The following is a 17,907-nucleotide window of genomic DNA, read 5'->3' on the forward strand; positions in this document are numbered from 1 at the left end:
CCTGGGATAAATCTCACTTGATCGTGATGTATGATCTTTTTAACGTGTTGTTGGATTGACTTTGTTAGTATTTTGAGGATTTTTGCATCTGTGTTCATCAGTGATACTGGCCTGTAATTTTTTTTTTGGTGGTATATTGTCTAGTTTTGTTTTCAGGGTAGTAGTGAAATGAGCTTCCTTCCTCTGCAGCTTTTGGAAGTTTCAGGAGGATAGATGTTCAGTCTTTTCTAAATGTTTGATAGATTTTGCCTGTGAAACCATCTGGTCCTGGACTTTTTTTTGTTATTGGAAGTTTTTAAATCAGTTTCAATTTCAGTACCTGTGGTTGGTCTGTTCATATTTTCTATTTCTTCCTGGTTCAGCCTTGAAAGTTTGTACCTTTCTAAGAGTTTTTGCATTTCTTCCAGATAGTCCATTTTATCGGCATATAATTTCTTGTAGTAATTTCTTATGATCCTTTGTAATTCTGTGCTATCAGTTGTAACTTCTTTTTCATTTCTAATTTTATTGATTTGAGCTTTCCTCTCACCCCCCTTTTTATGATGAGTCTAGCTAAAGGCTTATCAACTTTATCTTTTCAAAGAACCAGCTTTTACCGCCAATGATCTTTTCTATTGCTTTCTTCATCTCTAATTCCTTTATTTCCGCTCTGATCTTTATGACTTCTTTCCTTCTACCAACTTTGGGTTTTGTTTGTTCTTTCTTTAGTCGCCTTAGGTCTAAGGTTAGGGTTTTTTTTTAAATAATTTTATTTATTTATTTTTGGTTGCATTGGGTCTTCATTGCTGCATGTGGGCTTTCTCTATTTGTGGCAAGCGGGGACTGTTCTTCATTGTGATACATGGGCTTTAGGCACATGGGCTTCAATAGCTGCAGCATGTTTCTCAATAGTTGTGGCTTGTGGGTTCTAGAGTATGGGCTCAGTAATTGTGGTGCATGGACTTGGTTGCTCTGTAGCATGTGGAATCTTCCTGGACCAGGGATCAAATCTGTGTCCCCTGCATTGGCAAGTGGATTCTTATCCAGTGTACCACCAGGGAAGTGCCTGTTTGTTTGTTTATTTTTGGTTGTACTTGGTCTTCCTTGCTGCAGGTGGGCTTTCTCTAGTTATGGCAAGCGGGGGCTACTCTTCTTTATGGTGCACGGGCTTCTCATGTGGTGGTTTCTGTTGTGGAGCACAGGCTCTAGGCGCATGGGCTTCAGTAGTTGCAGCAAGTGGGCTCAGTAGTTGTGACTCGCAGGCCCTATGTGCTCAGTAGTTGTCGTGCACAGGCTTAGTTTCTCCACAGCATGTGGAATCTTCCCAGACTAGGGATCAAACCCATGTCCCCTGCATTGGCAGGCAGGTTCTCATCCACTGTACCACCAAGGAAGTCCAGGTTAGGTTGTGTGAGACTTTTCTTGTTTCTTGAGGTGAGGTGAGATTGATTTGCTACAGTACAATCTATTGTATTTGTGTGTTTTACAGTTGTTGTTGTTGTTGCTGTTTTACCTGTAATTGATAGAATGTTGTGGTCGGAAAAGATGCTCGATATGATTTCAGTTTTCTTAAATTACTGAGGCTTAATTTATGGTCCAAGATGTGATCAATGCTGGAGAATGTTCCATATGTGCTTGAAGGAAGTATATTCTGCTTTCAGATGGAATGCCCTATAAATATAAAAATATAAAGTTCATTTGGTCTGATGTATCATTTACAGTTTATATTTCCTTATTGATTTTCTGTCTGGATGATCTATCCATTGGTATAACTGGAGTGTTCAACTCCCCCACCATTACTGTGTTACTATTGATTTCCCTTTTTATGGCTATTAATATTTGCCTTAAATATTGAGGTGCTCTTATGTTTGGTGCATATATATTTACAATTCTTAAATTTTCTTATTGGATTGATCCCTTGATCATTATGTAGTGTCCTTTCTTATCTGTGTTGGCTATTTGAGATTCTTTACATTTCCATATGAATTTTCTAATTCTGTTGTTGATTTCTACAGAGAAAGCCTGATGAGATTTTATTGTATATGTATTTCCATTTGGGGAGAATTAGCATCTTAACAATACTGAATGTTCTGATCCATGAATGTGATATCTCTCCATTTGTTTAGGTTTTTCCTTAACTTTTTTCAACAGTGTTTAATAATTTGAGGTGCACTGATTTTCCACATGTTTCATCAGTTTTATCTCTTAAGTATTTAATATTTTTGATGGTATTGCAAATATTTGTATTTTCTGTTTCAGTTTCTCATTATTCATTGCTGGTTGATTTTTTTCCCCTCTTTTTTTATTGTGGTAAATTATTTCCCTAACATAAAATTTACCATTTTGAAGTGTAAAATTCAGTGGCTTTTAATACATTAACATTGTTGTACAACAATTCTCACCATCTGCAGAATTTTTTCATCTTCGCAACTAAAACTCTATACTGGCTAAATAGTAACTGCCCATTCCTCACTCCCTGCAGCTCCTGGCAGCCATCATTCTACTTTCTGTGTCTATTGATTTGACTACTCTGGGTACCTCATGTAAGTGAAGTCTTATAGTATTTATCCTTTTGTGACTGCTTATTTTATTTAGCATAATGTGTTCAAGATTCATCCATGTTGTGGCATGTGTCAGAATTTTCTTTAAGTCTGGATCCTCAGCAATGGCCACAGGACTGGAAGAGGTCAGTTTTCATTCCAATCCCAAAGAAAGGCAATGCCAAAGAATGCTCAAACTACTGCACAATCGCACTCATCTCACACGCTAGCAAAATAATGCTCAAAATTCTCCAAGCCCGGCTTCAACAGTTACATGAACTGTGAACTTCCAAATGTTCAAACTGGATTTAGAGAACACAGAGGAATCAGAGATCAAATTGCCAACATCCATTGGCTCATCGAAAAAGCAAGAGAGTTCCAGAAAAACATCTACTTCTGCTTTATTGACTGCACCAAAGCCTTTGACTGGGTGGATCACAACAAACTGGAAAATTCTGAAAGAGATGGGAATACCTTACCTGCCTCCTGAGAAATCTGTATGCAGGTCAAGAAGCAACAGTCAGAACTGGACATGGAACAACAGACTGGTTCCAAATCGGGAAAGGAGTACATCAAGGTTGTATATGGTCACCCTGCTTATTTAACTTACATGCAGAGTATATCATGTGAAATGCTGGACTGGATGAAGCACAAGCTGGAATCAAGATTGCCAGGAGAAATATCAATAACCTCAGATACGCAGATGACACCACCCTTATGGCAGAAGGCAAAGAGGAACTAAAGAGCCTCTTGATGAAAGTGAAAGAGAAGAGTGAAAAAGTTGGTTTAAAACTCAGCATTCAGAAAACTAAGATCATGGCATCCAGTCCTATCACTTCATGGCAAATAGATGGGGAAACAGTGGAAACTGCCAGGGTCTAGCCCCGGCTGATCCAGGGTATTCAAAGGAGAGACGGCGTAGGCGACCTATTTATTTAAATATTTATCAAAGATATAAAGAATAATAGGATGAGGATGGCTCAGTGAGGAAATTCAGTGGAGAAAAGCAGCTGAAATAAGGATAGCTCAGTAGGAAAATTCAGTGAAGAAAAGAGGCTGAGTAGCTTGGTTTACGCAGGAGACCAATAAAACTTAAAGACAAGAAGTTTGCACCACTTACGTAGGCCGCAGGCGTCCTTCCATTCTCTGGAAGGAGAGGAGACACTGAGGCCTCCCTGGTCGGATCTTAGAAGCCCAGGCATAATTAGCAAGCATGGCAGGTTCCGCGCTCCAGATGGAGACTCAGCCAGAATTTGGGAGAGAGAGAGAGACATGGGGAGACCAAGTTTCGGTGAACAAGGCCTGCACTTTATTTTCCAAAGTAGTTTTTATACCTTAAGTTATGCATAGAGGATAATGGGGAAAGGGGTAGAGTCATGCAGTAAGCCAGGCTTTCTTCCTGCAAACTTATCATATGCAAAAGTTTAGGTGATTTACATCATCTTCTGTCCCGGAGGCCTGTTAACATTTTAAGAAACTTATTTTTCTCTAAAGGTGATTATTCTAAAGTCAGGCGCCAGCCTCCAAAAAGCACTGGATAGAGTTGCATTCCTATAGGGCAAAGGTGAGGTGGGCTCCATCAAGAAAAAAATTAACTCAAGGGTCCAAGGTTACAAACATTGAGGCTACTACTTACATTTCTATAAACCCATTATATCTATCAATACACTGCCAAGGACACAGTAGGTAAGGGGTATGGAGACTTAGCAGCAAACATTGGCCCAATAAGTGAAAAACCCTTCACCGATACAATTTCTAATCAATCTTTTAACTACTCAAAGGACTCTGTGTTTAGACAGTTTAGAACATCTCCTGCCTCTCATAGTTGGGAGGCTCTAAACAATCACATGTGGCCGGAAAAACCTATTCAGGCAGGCTAGAGGATTTCCAAAGGAGTTTGTAGGTTGAAACACTGTCACACCCAGGAATTATTAACTGGAGCTGTAAGCTAACTCTTTTTTCAGAGAGAGGTAGTGGGGGACAGCCCCGCGTAAAGTCAGAGGTGTAGGTGAAAGCACAAAGCAGAAAGTAGGCAGACTCTGGTTTTGGGGGTAGATGCTCGAGAATTTCCAGGGGGACTCCTGAGGCTCAATCCCGCCTTTGCGTATGCCGAGCCTCCTTCCTCATGACCTTTGCCACAGGAGGAGTTCCTCACGCTGGCTCCTGGCAGTGATAGACTTCCAGTTGAGCTATTCCAGACCCTGAAAGATCATGCTGTGAAGGTGCTGCCCTCAATATGCAATATGCCGGCTCCCGGCAGGAAACAGTGACAGACTTTATATTTTTGGGCTCCAAAATCACTGCAGATGGTGGTGACTGCACCATGAAATTAAAAGACACTTGCTCCTTGGAAGAAAAGTTATGACCAACCTAGACAGCATATTAAAAAGAAGAGGCATTACTTTGCCAACAAAGGTCCATCTAGTCAAAGCTATTGTTTTTCCAGTAGTCATGTATGGATGTGAGAGTTGGACTATAAAGAAAGCTGAATGCCGAAGAATTGATGCTTTTGAAGTGTAATGTTGGAGAAGACTCTTGAGAGTCCCTTGGACTGCAAGGAGATCCAATCAGTCCATCCTAAAGGAGATCAGTCCTGAATGTTCATTGGAAGGCCTGATGCTGAAGCTGAAACTCTAATACTTTGGCCACCTGATGCAAAGAACTGAGTCATTGGAAAAGACCCTGATGCTGGGAAAGATTGAAGGCAGGAGGAGAAGGGGATGACAGAGGATGAGATGGTTGGATGGCATCACCAACTCAATGGACATGAGTTTGAGTGAACTCTGGGAGTTGGTGATGGACAGGAAGGCCTGGCGTACTGCCGTCCATGGGGTCACTAAGAGTTGGACACAGCTGAGCAACTGAACTGAATATTCTATTGTATGTACAGTTGACTCTGTAGAACATGGTTTGAACTGTGTGTGTCCACTTATGTGCAGATTTTTTTCAGTAGTGAATACTTCTGAACTCCATAATCACTGTTGAATCCATCGATGCAGAGGAACCTTAGATACTGAGAGCCCCCTATAAGTTATATGTGAATTTTTGAGGGTACTGATTGTTGGCATCCTTAACCCCCACATTATTCAAGGACCACCTCTATATGCCATATTTTGTTTATTCATGGTTATTCATTCTAACACTGTTCATCACTAGACACTTGGGTTGTTTCCATCTTTTGGTTTTTGTGAATAATACTACTGTTTATATAGACATACAAATATCTGTTCCAGTCCCTGCTTTCATTTCATTTTGGTGTGTACCCAGAAGGGGATTGTTGGATTGTATTGTGGCACTAGTGGTAAAGAACCCATCTGCCAATGCAGGAGACTTAAGGGATGTGGGTTTGATCTCTCAGTCAGGAAGATCCCCTGGAGGGAGGGCATGGCAACCCACTCCGGTATCGCCTTGAGAATCCCCATGGACAGAGGAGCCTAGCGGGCTACAGTCTATAGGGTCACAAAGAGTCTGACATGACTGAAGTGACTTGGCACATGCATGGTAATTTTATGTTTCATTTTTTGAGTAACTGCCATACTCTTTTCCATAGTGGCTGTACCATTTACATTCCCACCAGCAATGCACAAGATTTCCAGTTTCTCTACATTCTTAGCCACACTTGTTTTCTATTTTTGTTTTTATTTATTTATTTATTTATTTTTTGTTTTGTTTTGTTTTTATTAGTAGTAGCCATCCTAATGGGTGTGAAATGGTTTCTCATTGTGGTTTTAATTTGCATTTCCCTGATGGTTAGTGATGTTAAGCATCTTTTCATGTGCTTATTGGCCGTTTGTGTATCTCTTTTTAAAGGAACGTCTATTCAAGTCCTTTGCCCATTTTAAAATCAGACTTACGTTTTTGTTGAGTTGTAGGAGTTATTTATTCTGAGTATTGACTCCTTATCAGAAGTAAAAGTTTGTTTGGGTTTTGTTCAGGTTTTCCTGTGAGATGGTGCAGCAAAACCTGAACGAACTTTTTGGCCAGTCCAATGTTATTTGCAAATATTTTTTCTCATTTTGTGAGTTGGCATTTTATTCTAGTGTTTTTCAATGCACAAAAGTTTGAATTCTAATAAAGTCAAATTTATATATTTTTTATTTTGTTGCTTATGCTTTTGATGTCATAACCAAGAAATGGTTGTCAAATCCAATGTCATGAAGCTTTTGCCTTATGTTTTCTTCTAAGAGTTTTATAGTTTTAGCTCTTACCTTTAGAAGTTTGATCCATTTTAAATTAACTTTTGTATGTGCTATAGGTAAGCATCCAGCTTCATTTTTTACATGTATACACCTAGTTTTCCCAACATTATTTGTTGAACAGAGCCTGTTCTTTTCCGATTGAATGATCTTGGCATGCTTGTTGAAAATAATTTGACTGTGGATATGCAGTATTGCTTCTGAGGTATTCATCCTACTCCATTAGTCTCTATGTCTTTAATGCCAGTACCACACTGTTTTGATCACGTTGGCTTTGTAGTCACCTTTGAAATCAGGAAATGTGAGAGCTTTAACAAGATTGATTTGGCTATGTGGGATCTCCTGAGGGTATGAACTTTAGGATGACTCCCAGCAAATTGATTCAGTACAAACATACTTTTCATTATAGGTTATTACAAGATTTTGAATATAGTTCCCTGCGATATACAGTAGAACCTCGGTGTGTATCTATTTTATATATAGTGGTCTGTATCTGCTAGTCCCAAACTCCCAATTTATTCCTCACCCCCTACCCCTTTGGTAACCATTGGTTTGTTTTCTCTCTTTGAGTCTGTTTCCATTTTTAAAATAAGTCCATTTATATACTATTTTAGATTCCACATATAAGTGATATCACACTATATTTGTCTTTTATGACTTTGCTTCTTTTAGTGTGATAACTTCCGGGTCCAATCGTGTTGTTGGTAGATGACATTATTTAATTCTTTTGTAAGTCTGAGTAGTATTCGATTGTGTGTGTGTGTGTGTGTATATATCTATATATCTATATATATATCATAATCCATTTGTCTGTTGATGAACATATGTTGTTTCCATTTCTATTTCTGCAAAAATGTCATTGGGATTTTGATAGAGATTGCATTAAATCTGTAGACCACTTTGTATAGTATTGACATCTTAACAATATTAAGTCTTCCAGTCTGTGAACACAGGATATTTTCCTAGTAATTTCTGTCTTCCGTTTCCTTCAACAACTTGTATAATATTCAGTGTATAATTCTTTTGCCTTCTTGCTTTATTCTTTTTTTTATTGTTTTTGATACTACTATACGTGGAATTGTTTTCTTGATTTTCTTTTTAAATTGTTCATTGTTAGTGTATAGACATAAAATTGATTTTTTGCATTGACTTTGTATTCTGGTGCTTTCTGAATTCATTTATTCTAATGGGTTTTTGGGGGTTTTTTTGGTGGACTCCTTAAGGTTTTCTGTGTTTTAGATCATATCATCTGCAAAGAGATAATTTTACTTCTTCCTTTCCAATTTGAATGCCTTTTATTTCTTCTTCATGCTTAATTGCTCTGGCTAGGACTTCCAGTACTATATAGAACAGAAATGGTGAGTGCAATTATCTTTGCATGGTTCCTGATCTTAGAGGAAAGGTTTTCAGTCTTTTAATGTTGAATATGATGTTTTCATAGAATATGATGTTTTCATAGATGGCTTTTGTTATGTTGAAGTAGTTTCCTTCTATTCCTAGTTCGAGTGTTTTTATCATGAAAAGGCATTGAACTTTGTCAAATGCTTTCTCTGCATTGGTTGAGATTATCATGTGTTTTTTTTTTTTTTTTTCTCCTTTTATTTTGTTAATGTAGTGCATTACATTTTTTTTTTTTTTCCATATGTTGAACCATTCCTGCATTCCAGGAATAATCCTACTTGGTAATGGTGTATAATCCTTTTAATATGCTGCTTAGAATTTGGTTTGCTAAACTCAGTTTGTTGCATTTTTGCATCATTGTTTAAATGATGGGTTATCGGTTTGTGGTTCTCTTTTGCTTGTGTTGTCTGGTTTGGGTACTAGGGTAATGCTAACCTCATAGAATGTCTTAGGAGAGATACAAGTGATTCTTTTATATCATGCAACTTTGAAAAATTCAGTCATTCTAGTTTTAAGTCACCTGACTATAGATCTCCTGCCTGGCTCAGGGTGGGGCTGAGGCAGAGAATAAATTTTGGGTGTAGCTGGTGGTTACTGAGAGATGGTGTGGTACCCAGAAGCTTAGTCTTCTTTTTTCCCCTGAGTGTCTCTAAGTCTGTGCAAACTTCACACTATGGGTAGGAAAACATGTGCTTAGATGTGCACCTCTTCTGAAAGTAGTGTCTTAATATTGTGCAGATAGATGGGGATAGGGCTTCTCACTGAACTTTTTATAAAAAGTGTATTAATAATGATGATGCTGCTGATAATGACCTTTCAAAGGACCTAGAGGGATAGAAGCCATTGTTGTTCATTTGTTTAGTTGTGTCTGACTCTTTGCAACCCCATGGACTGCAGCATGCCAGGCTTCCTTGTCCTTTACCATCTTCTGGAGCTTGCTCAAACTCATATCCACTGAGTTGGTGATGCCATCCAACCATCTCGTCCTCTGTCGTCTCCTTCTCCTCCTGCCTTCAGTCTTTCCTAGCATCAGAGTCTTTTAGGAAAACCAGGCCAGTGGTATTTCACTGAAGACAAAAGAGAGTATTCAGGATTTACATTCCCTTGCATAAATCTTGGGTGTATATATTATTTCTTAACAAATTCCTGATTATGCTGAGTGTGCAGTCTCCCACATTACATGAATGCCTAAGTTAATTAAACCATATGAAATCCTGAATTATCATTGATCATTTAAGAATCGTAATTTTAATTCTTGGTTCTTTGCAGGATCTTTAATATTGGCCCCTTCCTGATTATCATTTTCATCTAAACCTGTATATAAACTTAGTTTTACAAAGATTGAGTTCTTTTACTTATTATGTATCCTTAAATGCATGCGAGTATAAACAATATTTTCCCCATTTTATGCTGATTTTACTTGTTACAGTTTTTGCATTTATGATGTATCATTGTTCCTGGACCTTGTACCCATTTAAAAACAGCCTCCCTACTGAAGTTCTTGAATAAGACAGCTTCATAGAAATTGTGAGGATAGCTTTTTGTACAATATTGTGAGAACAGCATGTCTTAGATGTACATATTGTAATTTATTTTTTGAAAAATTTCTTACAGGCAAAATGTGAACATTATAAGATAAAACGAAAGGAGCAACAAGAGACTATTGCTGCCTTGCAGAAGGATATCTATAGATTAACACAGGAAGAAGAAGAACGCATTATCACTCAAAATAGAGTGTTTTCTTATCTCTGCAAAAGAGTTCCTCATACCGTCTTGGATAAACAGTAATGTTTGCTACATAAATTGATATGTAGCTAGACTCTTCATTTTTTCAAAAATAGATTTCATCTTGGGTATGGTTTTCTCTCTTAAACTGGTGGAATCTTCCTCTTCCTCTTCTCTGCCCTTTTTGTTTGTTTTAATGTCATTAACTTGTTGAAGAAAATGATTGGTTTTCCTGGAGAGGTACATGCTAGATTTGTCTATTTGCTTCCTTATGTCGTTTAATTTATTCTTCTGTCTCCTGTGTTCCCTCTAAACTGGAAGTTAAATCTAAATTCAGATACAAGTATTTTTGGTGACATACTTCATAGGTGATAATTTATTCTTCTAATAATAACATATATGTTTAGTAGAGCTTCTCTCAGGGATGCTAAGATTGTTCAGGGGTTTAAATAGCAACAATCTGATCCTTCTCCTATAAAATTTCCCATTCTCTTCTCATCTGATGGTTTCTCTCATTTATCTTGTTTGCAATTCTGCTATCCCTTATTTTCTTTTTTTCTTGCTGGAGTTCTTCCATTAAGAAAAAGCACCTTTCCTATTGAGTAGGGACTGTCTGGTTTCCCTGTATGGTTTGTTACAGGGAAGGTAAAAGCGGTGCTCAGTTCCTTCAGTTTAATTCTTATTTTTTAGAGTAAGCAGTTAATGATCAGTTGTAATAGTCTAGTTGGGAAATAACGCAGATCTAAAAAGAAAGAAGAGATGCTGCAGAGATGGACAGGAATTGTCTATACCGATTGACTGTAGATGTTGAAAGAAGGAGAGAAGTCAAAGATAGCCAGATTTCAAGCTAGATTTGGGGAAAGGGACAGGAGGAGGATGGATTTATCTATGAACATGTACTTAGACATCTTCTGTCAGCCACATAGAGATATCATGCCTATTGTTGTTTAGTTGCTAAGTTGTGTCTGACTCTTTGCCGCCCAATGGCCCTCCAGTTTCCTCTGTCCATGGGATTTCTTAGGCAAGAACACTGGGTTGGGTTACAGTTTCCTTCTCCAGGGGATCTTCCTGACCCAGGGATCAAACCCACATCTCCTGCATTGCAGATGGATTCTTTACTTCTGAGCTACTGGGAAGCCCCATCAGTCCTATAGTTAGAAAGACCCAACTCCATAGAGCTTTAAAGTTTAGACAGAGAAAGAAAAGGCAGAAGATGAGTTACATTTGGGTGTCAGGCTCACTGAGAAACAGGAGTGTTTGAAGGAGAGGGTGGTGAGGAGTTTTATACACCACCTCATCGGTTTGTGTTTGTCTTCCTACTGTCTTATTTGCTCAATTGCTAGTTTGACACATAGTAAGTCTTCCTTAAAAGTTTATTGACGGTAGAGGTAATAGTCATTCAGAATGAATGAAGTTTATCATGCAGGAAAAATAGAAATGGGATAGTAGCATTGGGGGAGGAGGGAGGTGAGAGGGTTTGTAAAGTATATAAAGGAAATTAAAGCATATTTGCAGAATAATATGAAAGCTGGAATGTGTTGGGATTGGGAAAGTTGAAGGGAAAAAATAATTCAAAAAAGTTATGATGTTAAAAGCACAACTGGTTGAATTAGTTCTGAAAAAAGGAGATGGATGAGTAATTTTCCCAAGACAAGAGTGAAATACTAAAAATTCTCGCTTTAAACAGAATAGTATGTGAAAGTGTAGTGTTATTTTATTTTTCTTTGAGGATTTTTTTAAATTAGAAAAGCACTGCATGTCTACAAAAATTCAAACTATAAAAGTATATAAAATAATATATTATAAACCTGCTTACTTCTCCTAATTCCATATCCTGGAGATAACAACTTTTAACAGTTTGGTTTATGTTCTTCCTAGCGTTTCACAGCAATAGTACTGTTGACGTTTTGGGTGGGACCATTCTTCATTGTAGGGCATGATGAGCATTCATTTGTTCATTAATGAACTTTTAAGCATCTTTGCTCCCTCCGCAACTATTCAGTGTGACAACCAGTACCATCCCCAGTTCGGGTAATATTATCCCTCAGTTAAGAAGCCATACGGAGAAGGCAATGGCACCCCACTCCAGTACTCTTACCTGGAAAATCCCATGGATGGAGGAGCCTGGTGGGCTGCAGTCCATGGGGTCACTAAGAGTCGGGCACAACTGAGTGACTTCACTTTCACTTTTCACTTTCACTCATTGGAGAAGGAAATGGCAACCCACTCCAGTGTTCTTGCCTGGAGAATCCCAGGGATGGGGGAGCCTGGTGGGCTGCCGTCTATGGGGTCGCACAGAGTTGGACATGACTGAAGCGACTTAGCAGCAGCAGCAAGAAGCCATATAGTTAATTTTCAGTACATAGACTCATATACACCTACTTTCTTTAAAAAATAGTTATACATTTGGTTATGCAACATTAATTTTTTCCTACAAATTTACATTATCTCTTCTAATGCCTCCTCATTTTCTATAATATGGATGTGCCATTATTTAACTTTTCCCTTGTTGCAGAATGTTTACGTTGTGTCTGAGTTTTCACTCCTAATGAATTGAACAACTTTGTTCATCTTAAGTGATAGCCTTGGGCAAATGTTTCTGTAGGAGTGATTGTTAAAGGTAGACCTGTTTGATCAAGGAGAATATACATTTAATATGTTGAGATTTAATGTCTGTGGTTATTTAAAAATGTGTACATTAAAATTAAAATATATGGCATAGTGGGATACTTCTGGCAAAAATCACTTACCTTTTTTATGAATTTGCAGATATTTATCACTATAATATGAAATTGAATAGAGACAATAGTAAATGTTCCAATACCACATTTTGAAAATAACTCATCTGTTTTCTAGGTTGCTTTGCCTTATTGATTACTATGAATCTAAAATTAGAAAATTTCATAAACAAAGGTATGACTTGTCCTGTATTAAAATTTTGGAAGTAATTATCAAGTTGTGAATTACAACAAAAGTTTTTATGGCCTTTTGAAACATTAAATATGCTTTGAAAATCTACAGATATGTGTATAATTTACCTAATATGTAACTATAAATTCCTTTTTATAAAGAATCTTTTAAGACTGTACTTTACCACTTATGTTAAAATCCATTGTTTCATTTATATTAAAATATGTATATTTAATAATCACTAAGTATTGGTCACAGAAGAAACAGTATTTTTATTTTGTTGAGGTATTATGATTTGTTCTGCTGATGTCATCTAGCCACTAGACAGTTACTGAGCATATCAACACAGTGTGTAGGATTGGATTAGCTTCCTGCCAAAGTGCAGCCTAATTAATTAGTATGCAGATTTATGAGATAAAGATAAAACATTATAGTGTAAAATCAAGTATATAGAATAAACCACAGTTATCACCTCTGATTAAAGCAATAAGGGTAAAATTTTAAATGATGGTCTTTGACTAACCAGAAATTGCTGAAAGATATCTAAGGCCAAATAATCTAAAGTACTTTAATATAAATATCTAAGGCTTTTAATATAAAGGCTATTTTGTTTCACTGTTTATAAATGGAACAGTTCTTTTAACAAATATTTATTTAAGCACCTACTTTCTGCCATGTTCTATTTTTAGTACTGAACAGATAAAATAGATAAACATCAAATAACTTCAGGGACCTTCTCTTTCAAATGATGCTGTCTTTTAAGATGGTAGACATGGTGTTAGATTCTGTAGAGATAGGAAAATGTTTTGAACATGATTCTTAACCTCCTAGGAGTTTGCAGTCTAGTAAAGGAGATTAAACGTAAACACATTAATAGTTAAGAAAAATAATGTGAGACTTAAATATATATACTTGTATATATTTAATATATATAATGCCCTAATATATAATGTCACAATAAAAGTAATTACTAAAAACTGTACAGTCAGTAATACAGGAGTTGATAACAGGAACAAATTGGTTTTGGATGGAGAAAACAGGGAAGCCATTACAAAACAGATGGGGGTTGTGCTTGAGCTTGAATAAGTACAATTTGGGAAAGCAGAAAGGCAAAAAAAAAAAAAAAAAAGACTGCTTGTATGCTATGAGCAAAAGTTCATAGATGTAAAAGAGTAGGCTTTTTAATGGCACTATAATTAAGCCAGTTTCTCTGAACTTTAAGGGATTTGTTGATATATTCATAGATAGAGGTAGTAACCTATGGAGAGCAGTCTTTCCCATAGAGGACCAAGAGTAAGCTATAAATGAACAAAAGACATCATTGGCCTTGGAAAGAAGGAAGGTACTGTTTCCTTTGATATAGAAAACCTGGGTAATGGGGTTGTAAGTATGTATATTAGGGTTCTAGCAAGAAACAGAACCAGTAGAATGTACACTTATATACAGAGAGTAAATTGTCTTAAAGAAATAGGTTCATGTGATTGTGAAGCTGGCAAGTCTGAAATCTGTGAGGCTGGCATGCAAGCTGGAGACCCAGTGAAGAGTTGATGTTGCAGTGTTGAGGCTGAAGGCAATCTGGAGGCAGAATACCTCCCTTCTTGAAGGTTTCAATCTTTCCTTCTAAGGTCTTTAACTAATTGCACAGGGCTCACCCACATTGTGAAGAGTAATCTGCTTTATTCAAAGTCTATTGATTTAAATGTTTGTCACATCTAAAAAATAACCTCACGACAGTGTTTAGACTGGTGTTTAACCAAGTAGCAGGGCACCATAGTCTAGCCAAGTTCACACTAAAATGAACAGTCACAGTATGTCAGAGTGAAGAGAAGCAAAATGAAGAATTTCATAGCTTGAGAGGTTATAGATTGGTATGCTCACAGAAAATCAAAAATGAGTAAAGCAGGTTAGGTGGGAACTGTGCCAAACTGGAGAGCTGTCTTAAGGGGCCATTTATTATATACTCTAGCCAGTTGATGGCATGCAGTAATGTGAGCCCACTGTAGCTAAATCTGCTTTTTTGAGAAGTTAGAAAGTTCAGTTTATAAATGAAATCAGATTTTTAATGTTTGCAATTAACACTGAGTGCTCTTAAAAATATTATATGGTCCAGATTGAATATTATCTGCAACCTTTACTCTATATCTTTAGTAAATTCTAATGTAGATTCAGGAGTTGGATGACTTTTCCTGTAAAGGGCCAGACTGTATTTTAGGCATTTTAATCTGTATAGTCTCTCACAACAGCTCAACTCTGTTACAGGATGAAATCAGCCATAGACAGTAAGTAAATGAATTGACATGTCCATGTTCCATAAAACATTAATTAAAAAAAAAAAAACCTGCTGGCTGTGGCCTACAGGCAGCAGATTGCTGACCCCCAATCCAGTTGATGAAGAGAGCATTTGGGATTTGAAGTCAGAGTAGAGAAGATTTAGTGTAGCCATCTTTGAAATGTCTCAGGTAGAATGTGGTGTGAGAGATTGCCTCTGAAGTTACATAAACTGGGGTCCTCTAAATAAAAGGATTGAGGCTATTGCAGGTGGTGTTGAATTTGCTTGTCATGAGTTTATAGTGAACATCTGGGATTGAGGAATGAAATCTTGAAGGAAAAGAATTACTTTTTTGCTTAACAATCCCATCATCATGGACTAACTAAAGTGAAGTACTTTGGCTTGTACAAATTATGCCTAGGTCAGATACTTGGATTGAATGTCTCCCAGTTCAGTTCAGTTCAATTCAGTCACTCAGTCGTGTCCGACTCTTTGCGATCCCATGAACCACAGCACGCCAGGCCTCCCTGTCCATCACCAACTCTCAGAGTCTACACAAACCCATGTCCATTGAGTCAGAGATGCCATCCAACCATCTCCTCCTCTGTCGTCCCCTTATCCTCCTGCCCTCAATCTTTCCCAGCATCAGGGTCTTTTCAAATGAGTCCGCTCTTACGGGAGAAAAGATATAGGAATAAATTAGTGACTGTGTTATACACAATATTCTCACAGATGAAAAAGCAGAAGTCATTTATACTTTGCAGTGATGAAGAGTCTATCCTAAGGAGAGGGTTTTTCATAGTTCATTGAATGAAGAAAACTTAACTGTCTCTTTTCTAAGAGTAAATAACTTGATAGATTGTAGCAACTTCAAGGTGTATTTTGAGATCTACTAGTAGGATATTGTTCTTGCCTGGAGAATCCCAGGGACGGCGGAGCCTGGTGGGCTGCCGTCTATGGGGTCGCATAGAGTCAGGCACGACTGAAGTGACTTAGCAGCAATAGGATATTAGTATCACCTGAAGAAGCAGGTGAGCTCTAAAAAGAGGGTATAAGAATTAACTGACAAGTATTATATTACTTGAAAGAAGTGAAAGAAAAGAGAAAATGAAGGAAGATGGGTTATGATTTGGAGGTCTAAGTGGGATAAATAGGAGGCACAGGAGAAGGATGTATGTACCTGTAGAGCTAAGGGAGCAAGACAAAGGAAGAAGACAGATGGGACATGGGCCTCTTGCAGAGGTAGAAGCACTCTGCTTAACACCCTTTTTTAAAGGGCATTGTTGTCCAAAGTTTTTCTCATCGTGAAACGCAGAAAGTGATGTTTGTATACCACACTGGGGTAATTGGCTCAAGAACTCTGGCCAGTTGTCTTGAGTGCTTGGCATATTTGTAATATCTTGGCACAGCACACCTATGGCATACCACCTGGACCCTCTACTTTAGGGCACAGGCTTGAGAAGGCCTCCAGAGAGCTTGTGAAAGGCAGTTTCTGGATACCGTGGACTGGTTTTCCTTTCTGCCACCATACATGAGAAAACTTGGGGAAAGCAGAGGAAGTCGCAATCAAGGCAGCAGAAATTTGAATGCAAGTGTTAAGCAGTTGGAAGTCTTAGAAAACTGCAAACATGCTAAAATTTCTGAAACAGAGGAAAAGTAAGTTTTAAAATGATAGGTTCTCAGCTCTGTTACTTTACCTATTTTTCCTTTACCCAGTGTTAATATATCAACATAGATTACATGGAATATATTGCTAGCTTTTTCTGTTGGTATTTCCCTGGCTTGGTAGATAGGATTAAAGAACCAAGAAAAGTAACATAGGAATAACAACTACAAGATTCAGACTGAGTTTCTTCTGAGATGTTAGAGACATTTGAAAAGTTACCCCAGGGAAAATAGCTCTATAATGAATTAGTAAAGTGAAGTCTCCTTGTCTAATTCCATCCTTCTGTTTAGATAGAAAATTTTCAAGTGGTGTTGTGAAATGGAAGCAGGTAACTTTGAGGTTTACCTCTGATTGAACATGATTCAGATTAGGGAAGAATAAAATACAAGATTTCTCTAGTTTTGCTCTTTCTCTCTACCCGCAAGAAGCATAATGTTCAACACTGGGTCCCTCCTGGGGCTTCTGGAGGCCATTGGAGAAAGGGTGGGAGGAATTTGGCTGTGGGGATCCCATGTCCAAATGAGAATTGTGGATGTTTAAGATTATGTTTTTACTTCGAAAAACCCACAAAATCTGTCAATGCTAAATAAAGGACTCTAGGAAAATAAAGTGAGGATTCTTTACTGAAGCTCATTTCCTTTTAGGTCTGCATAAATTTAAAATTGGTCTCCTCTACTATATATATGTTAGGTTTCTCTTGAGAGAACAAGATAGCCATAATGGCAGGTATTTTAGAGTGTATATAGGAAATGATCTTGAGTACACAGGCTTTGAAGCCAGAGAGATTTCAGTTTGAATCTCATCAGTACTGCTTACTATTTGAGACTTTGAGCAAATTTAAATAACTCCTCTAAATGTCCCTCACCTAATAAATTGAAATACTTTACATAATACATCTATCTTTTTGTTGTTGTTTAGTCACCAAGTCGTGTCTGACTCTTCGTGACCCCATGGACTGTAGCCAGCTAGGCTCCTCTGTCCATGGGATTATCCAGGCAAGATTTCTGGAGTGGGTTGCTGTTTCCTTCTCCATACATCTATTTTAGTACTTTATATAGAAGCGACCCAGTATCCTTATTTGGTCATGGTCATTTGTTAAAGACTAGCATGTTTTAGAAGGTCTGAGAGATATGTTAGTATAACTGTCTCAAATAGAAATGTAATGAAAACCACATATATAATTTTGCATTTTTCATGTAGCCAAGTTAAAAAGTAAAAAGA

At 37.5% G+C, this 17,907-nt stretch overlaps 1 protein-coding gene across 8 annotated transcripts in view; it reads left to right on the top strand.

The window, feature by feature from the left end:
* CEP70 (centrosomal protein 70) overlaps window positions 1-17,907 on the top strand; it is an 86,431-nt gene that overhangs the window by 29,466 nt on the left and 39,058 nt on the right. For 6 of the 8 annotated variants that reach the window (XM_027545047.1, XM_027545016.1, XM_027545029.1 and 3 more), the window contains 2 exons: window positions 9,731-9,900; window positions 12,698-12,754. In XM_027545047.1, the coding sequence (XP_027400848.1) occupies window positions 9,731-9,900; window positions 12,698-12,754 (227 nt within the window). The remainder of the gene's footprint in view (window positions 1-9,730; window positions 9,901-12,697; window positions 12,755-17,907) is intronic. The other 2 variants (XM_027545038.1, XM_027544997.1) reach the window with 1 other exon arrangement.

This window comes from Bos indicus x Bos taurus, chromosome 1, assembly GCF_003369695.1.
Source record: "Bos indicus x Bos taurus breed Angus x Brahman F1 hybrid chromosome 1, Bos_hybrid_MaternalHap_v2.0, whole genome shotgun sequence".
NCBI classification, from domain to species: Eukaryota; Metazoa; Chordata; class Mammalia; order Artiodactyla; family Bovidae; genus Bos; species Bos indicus x Bos taurus.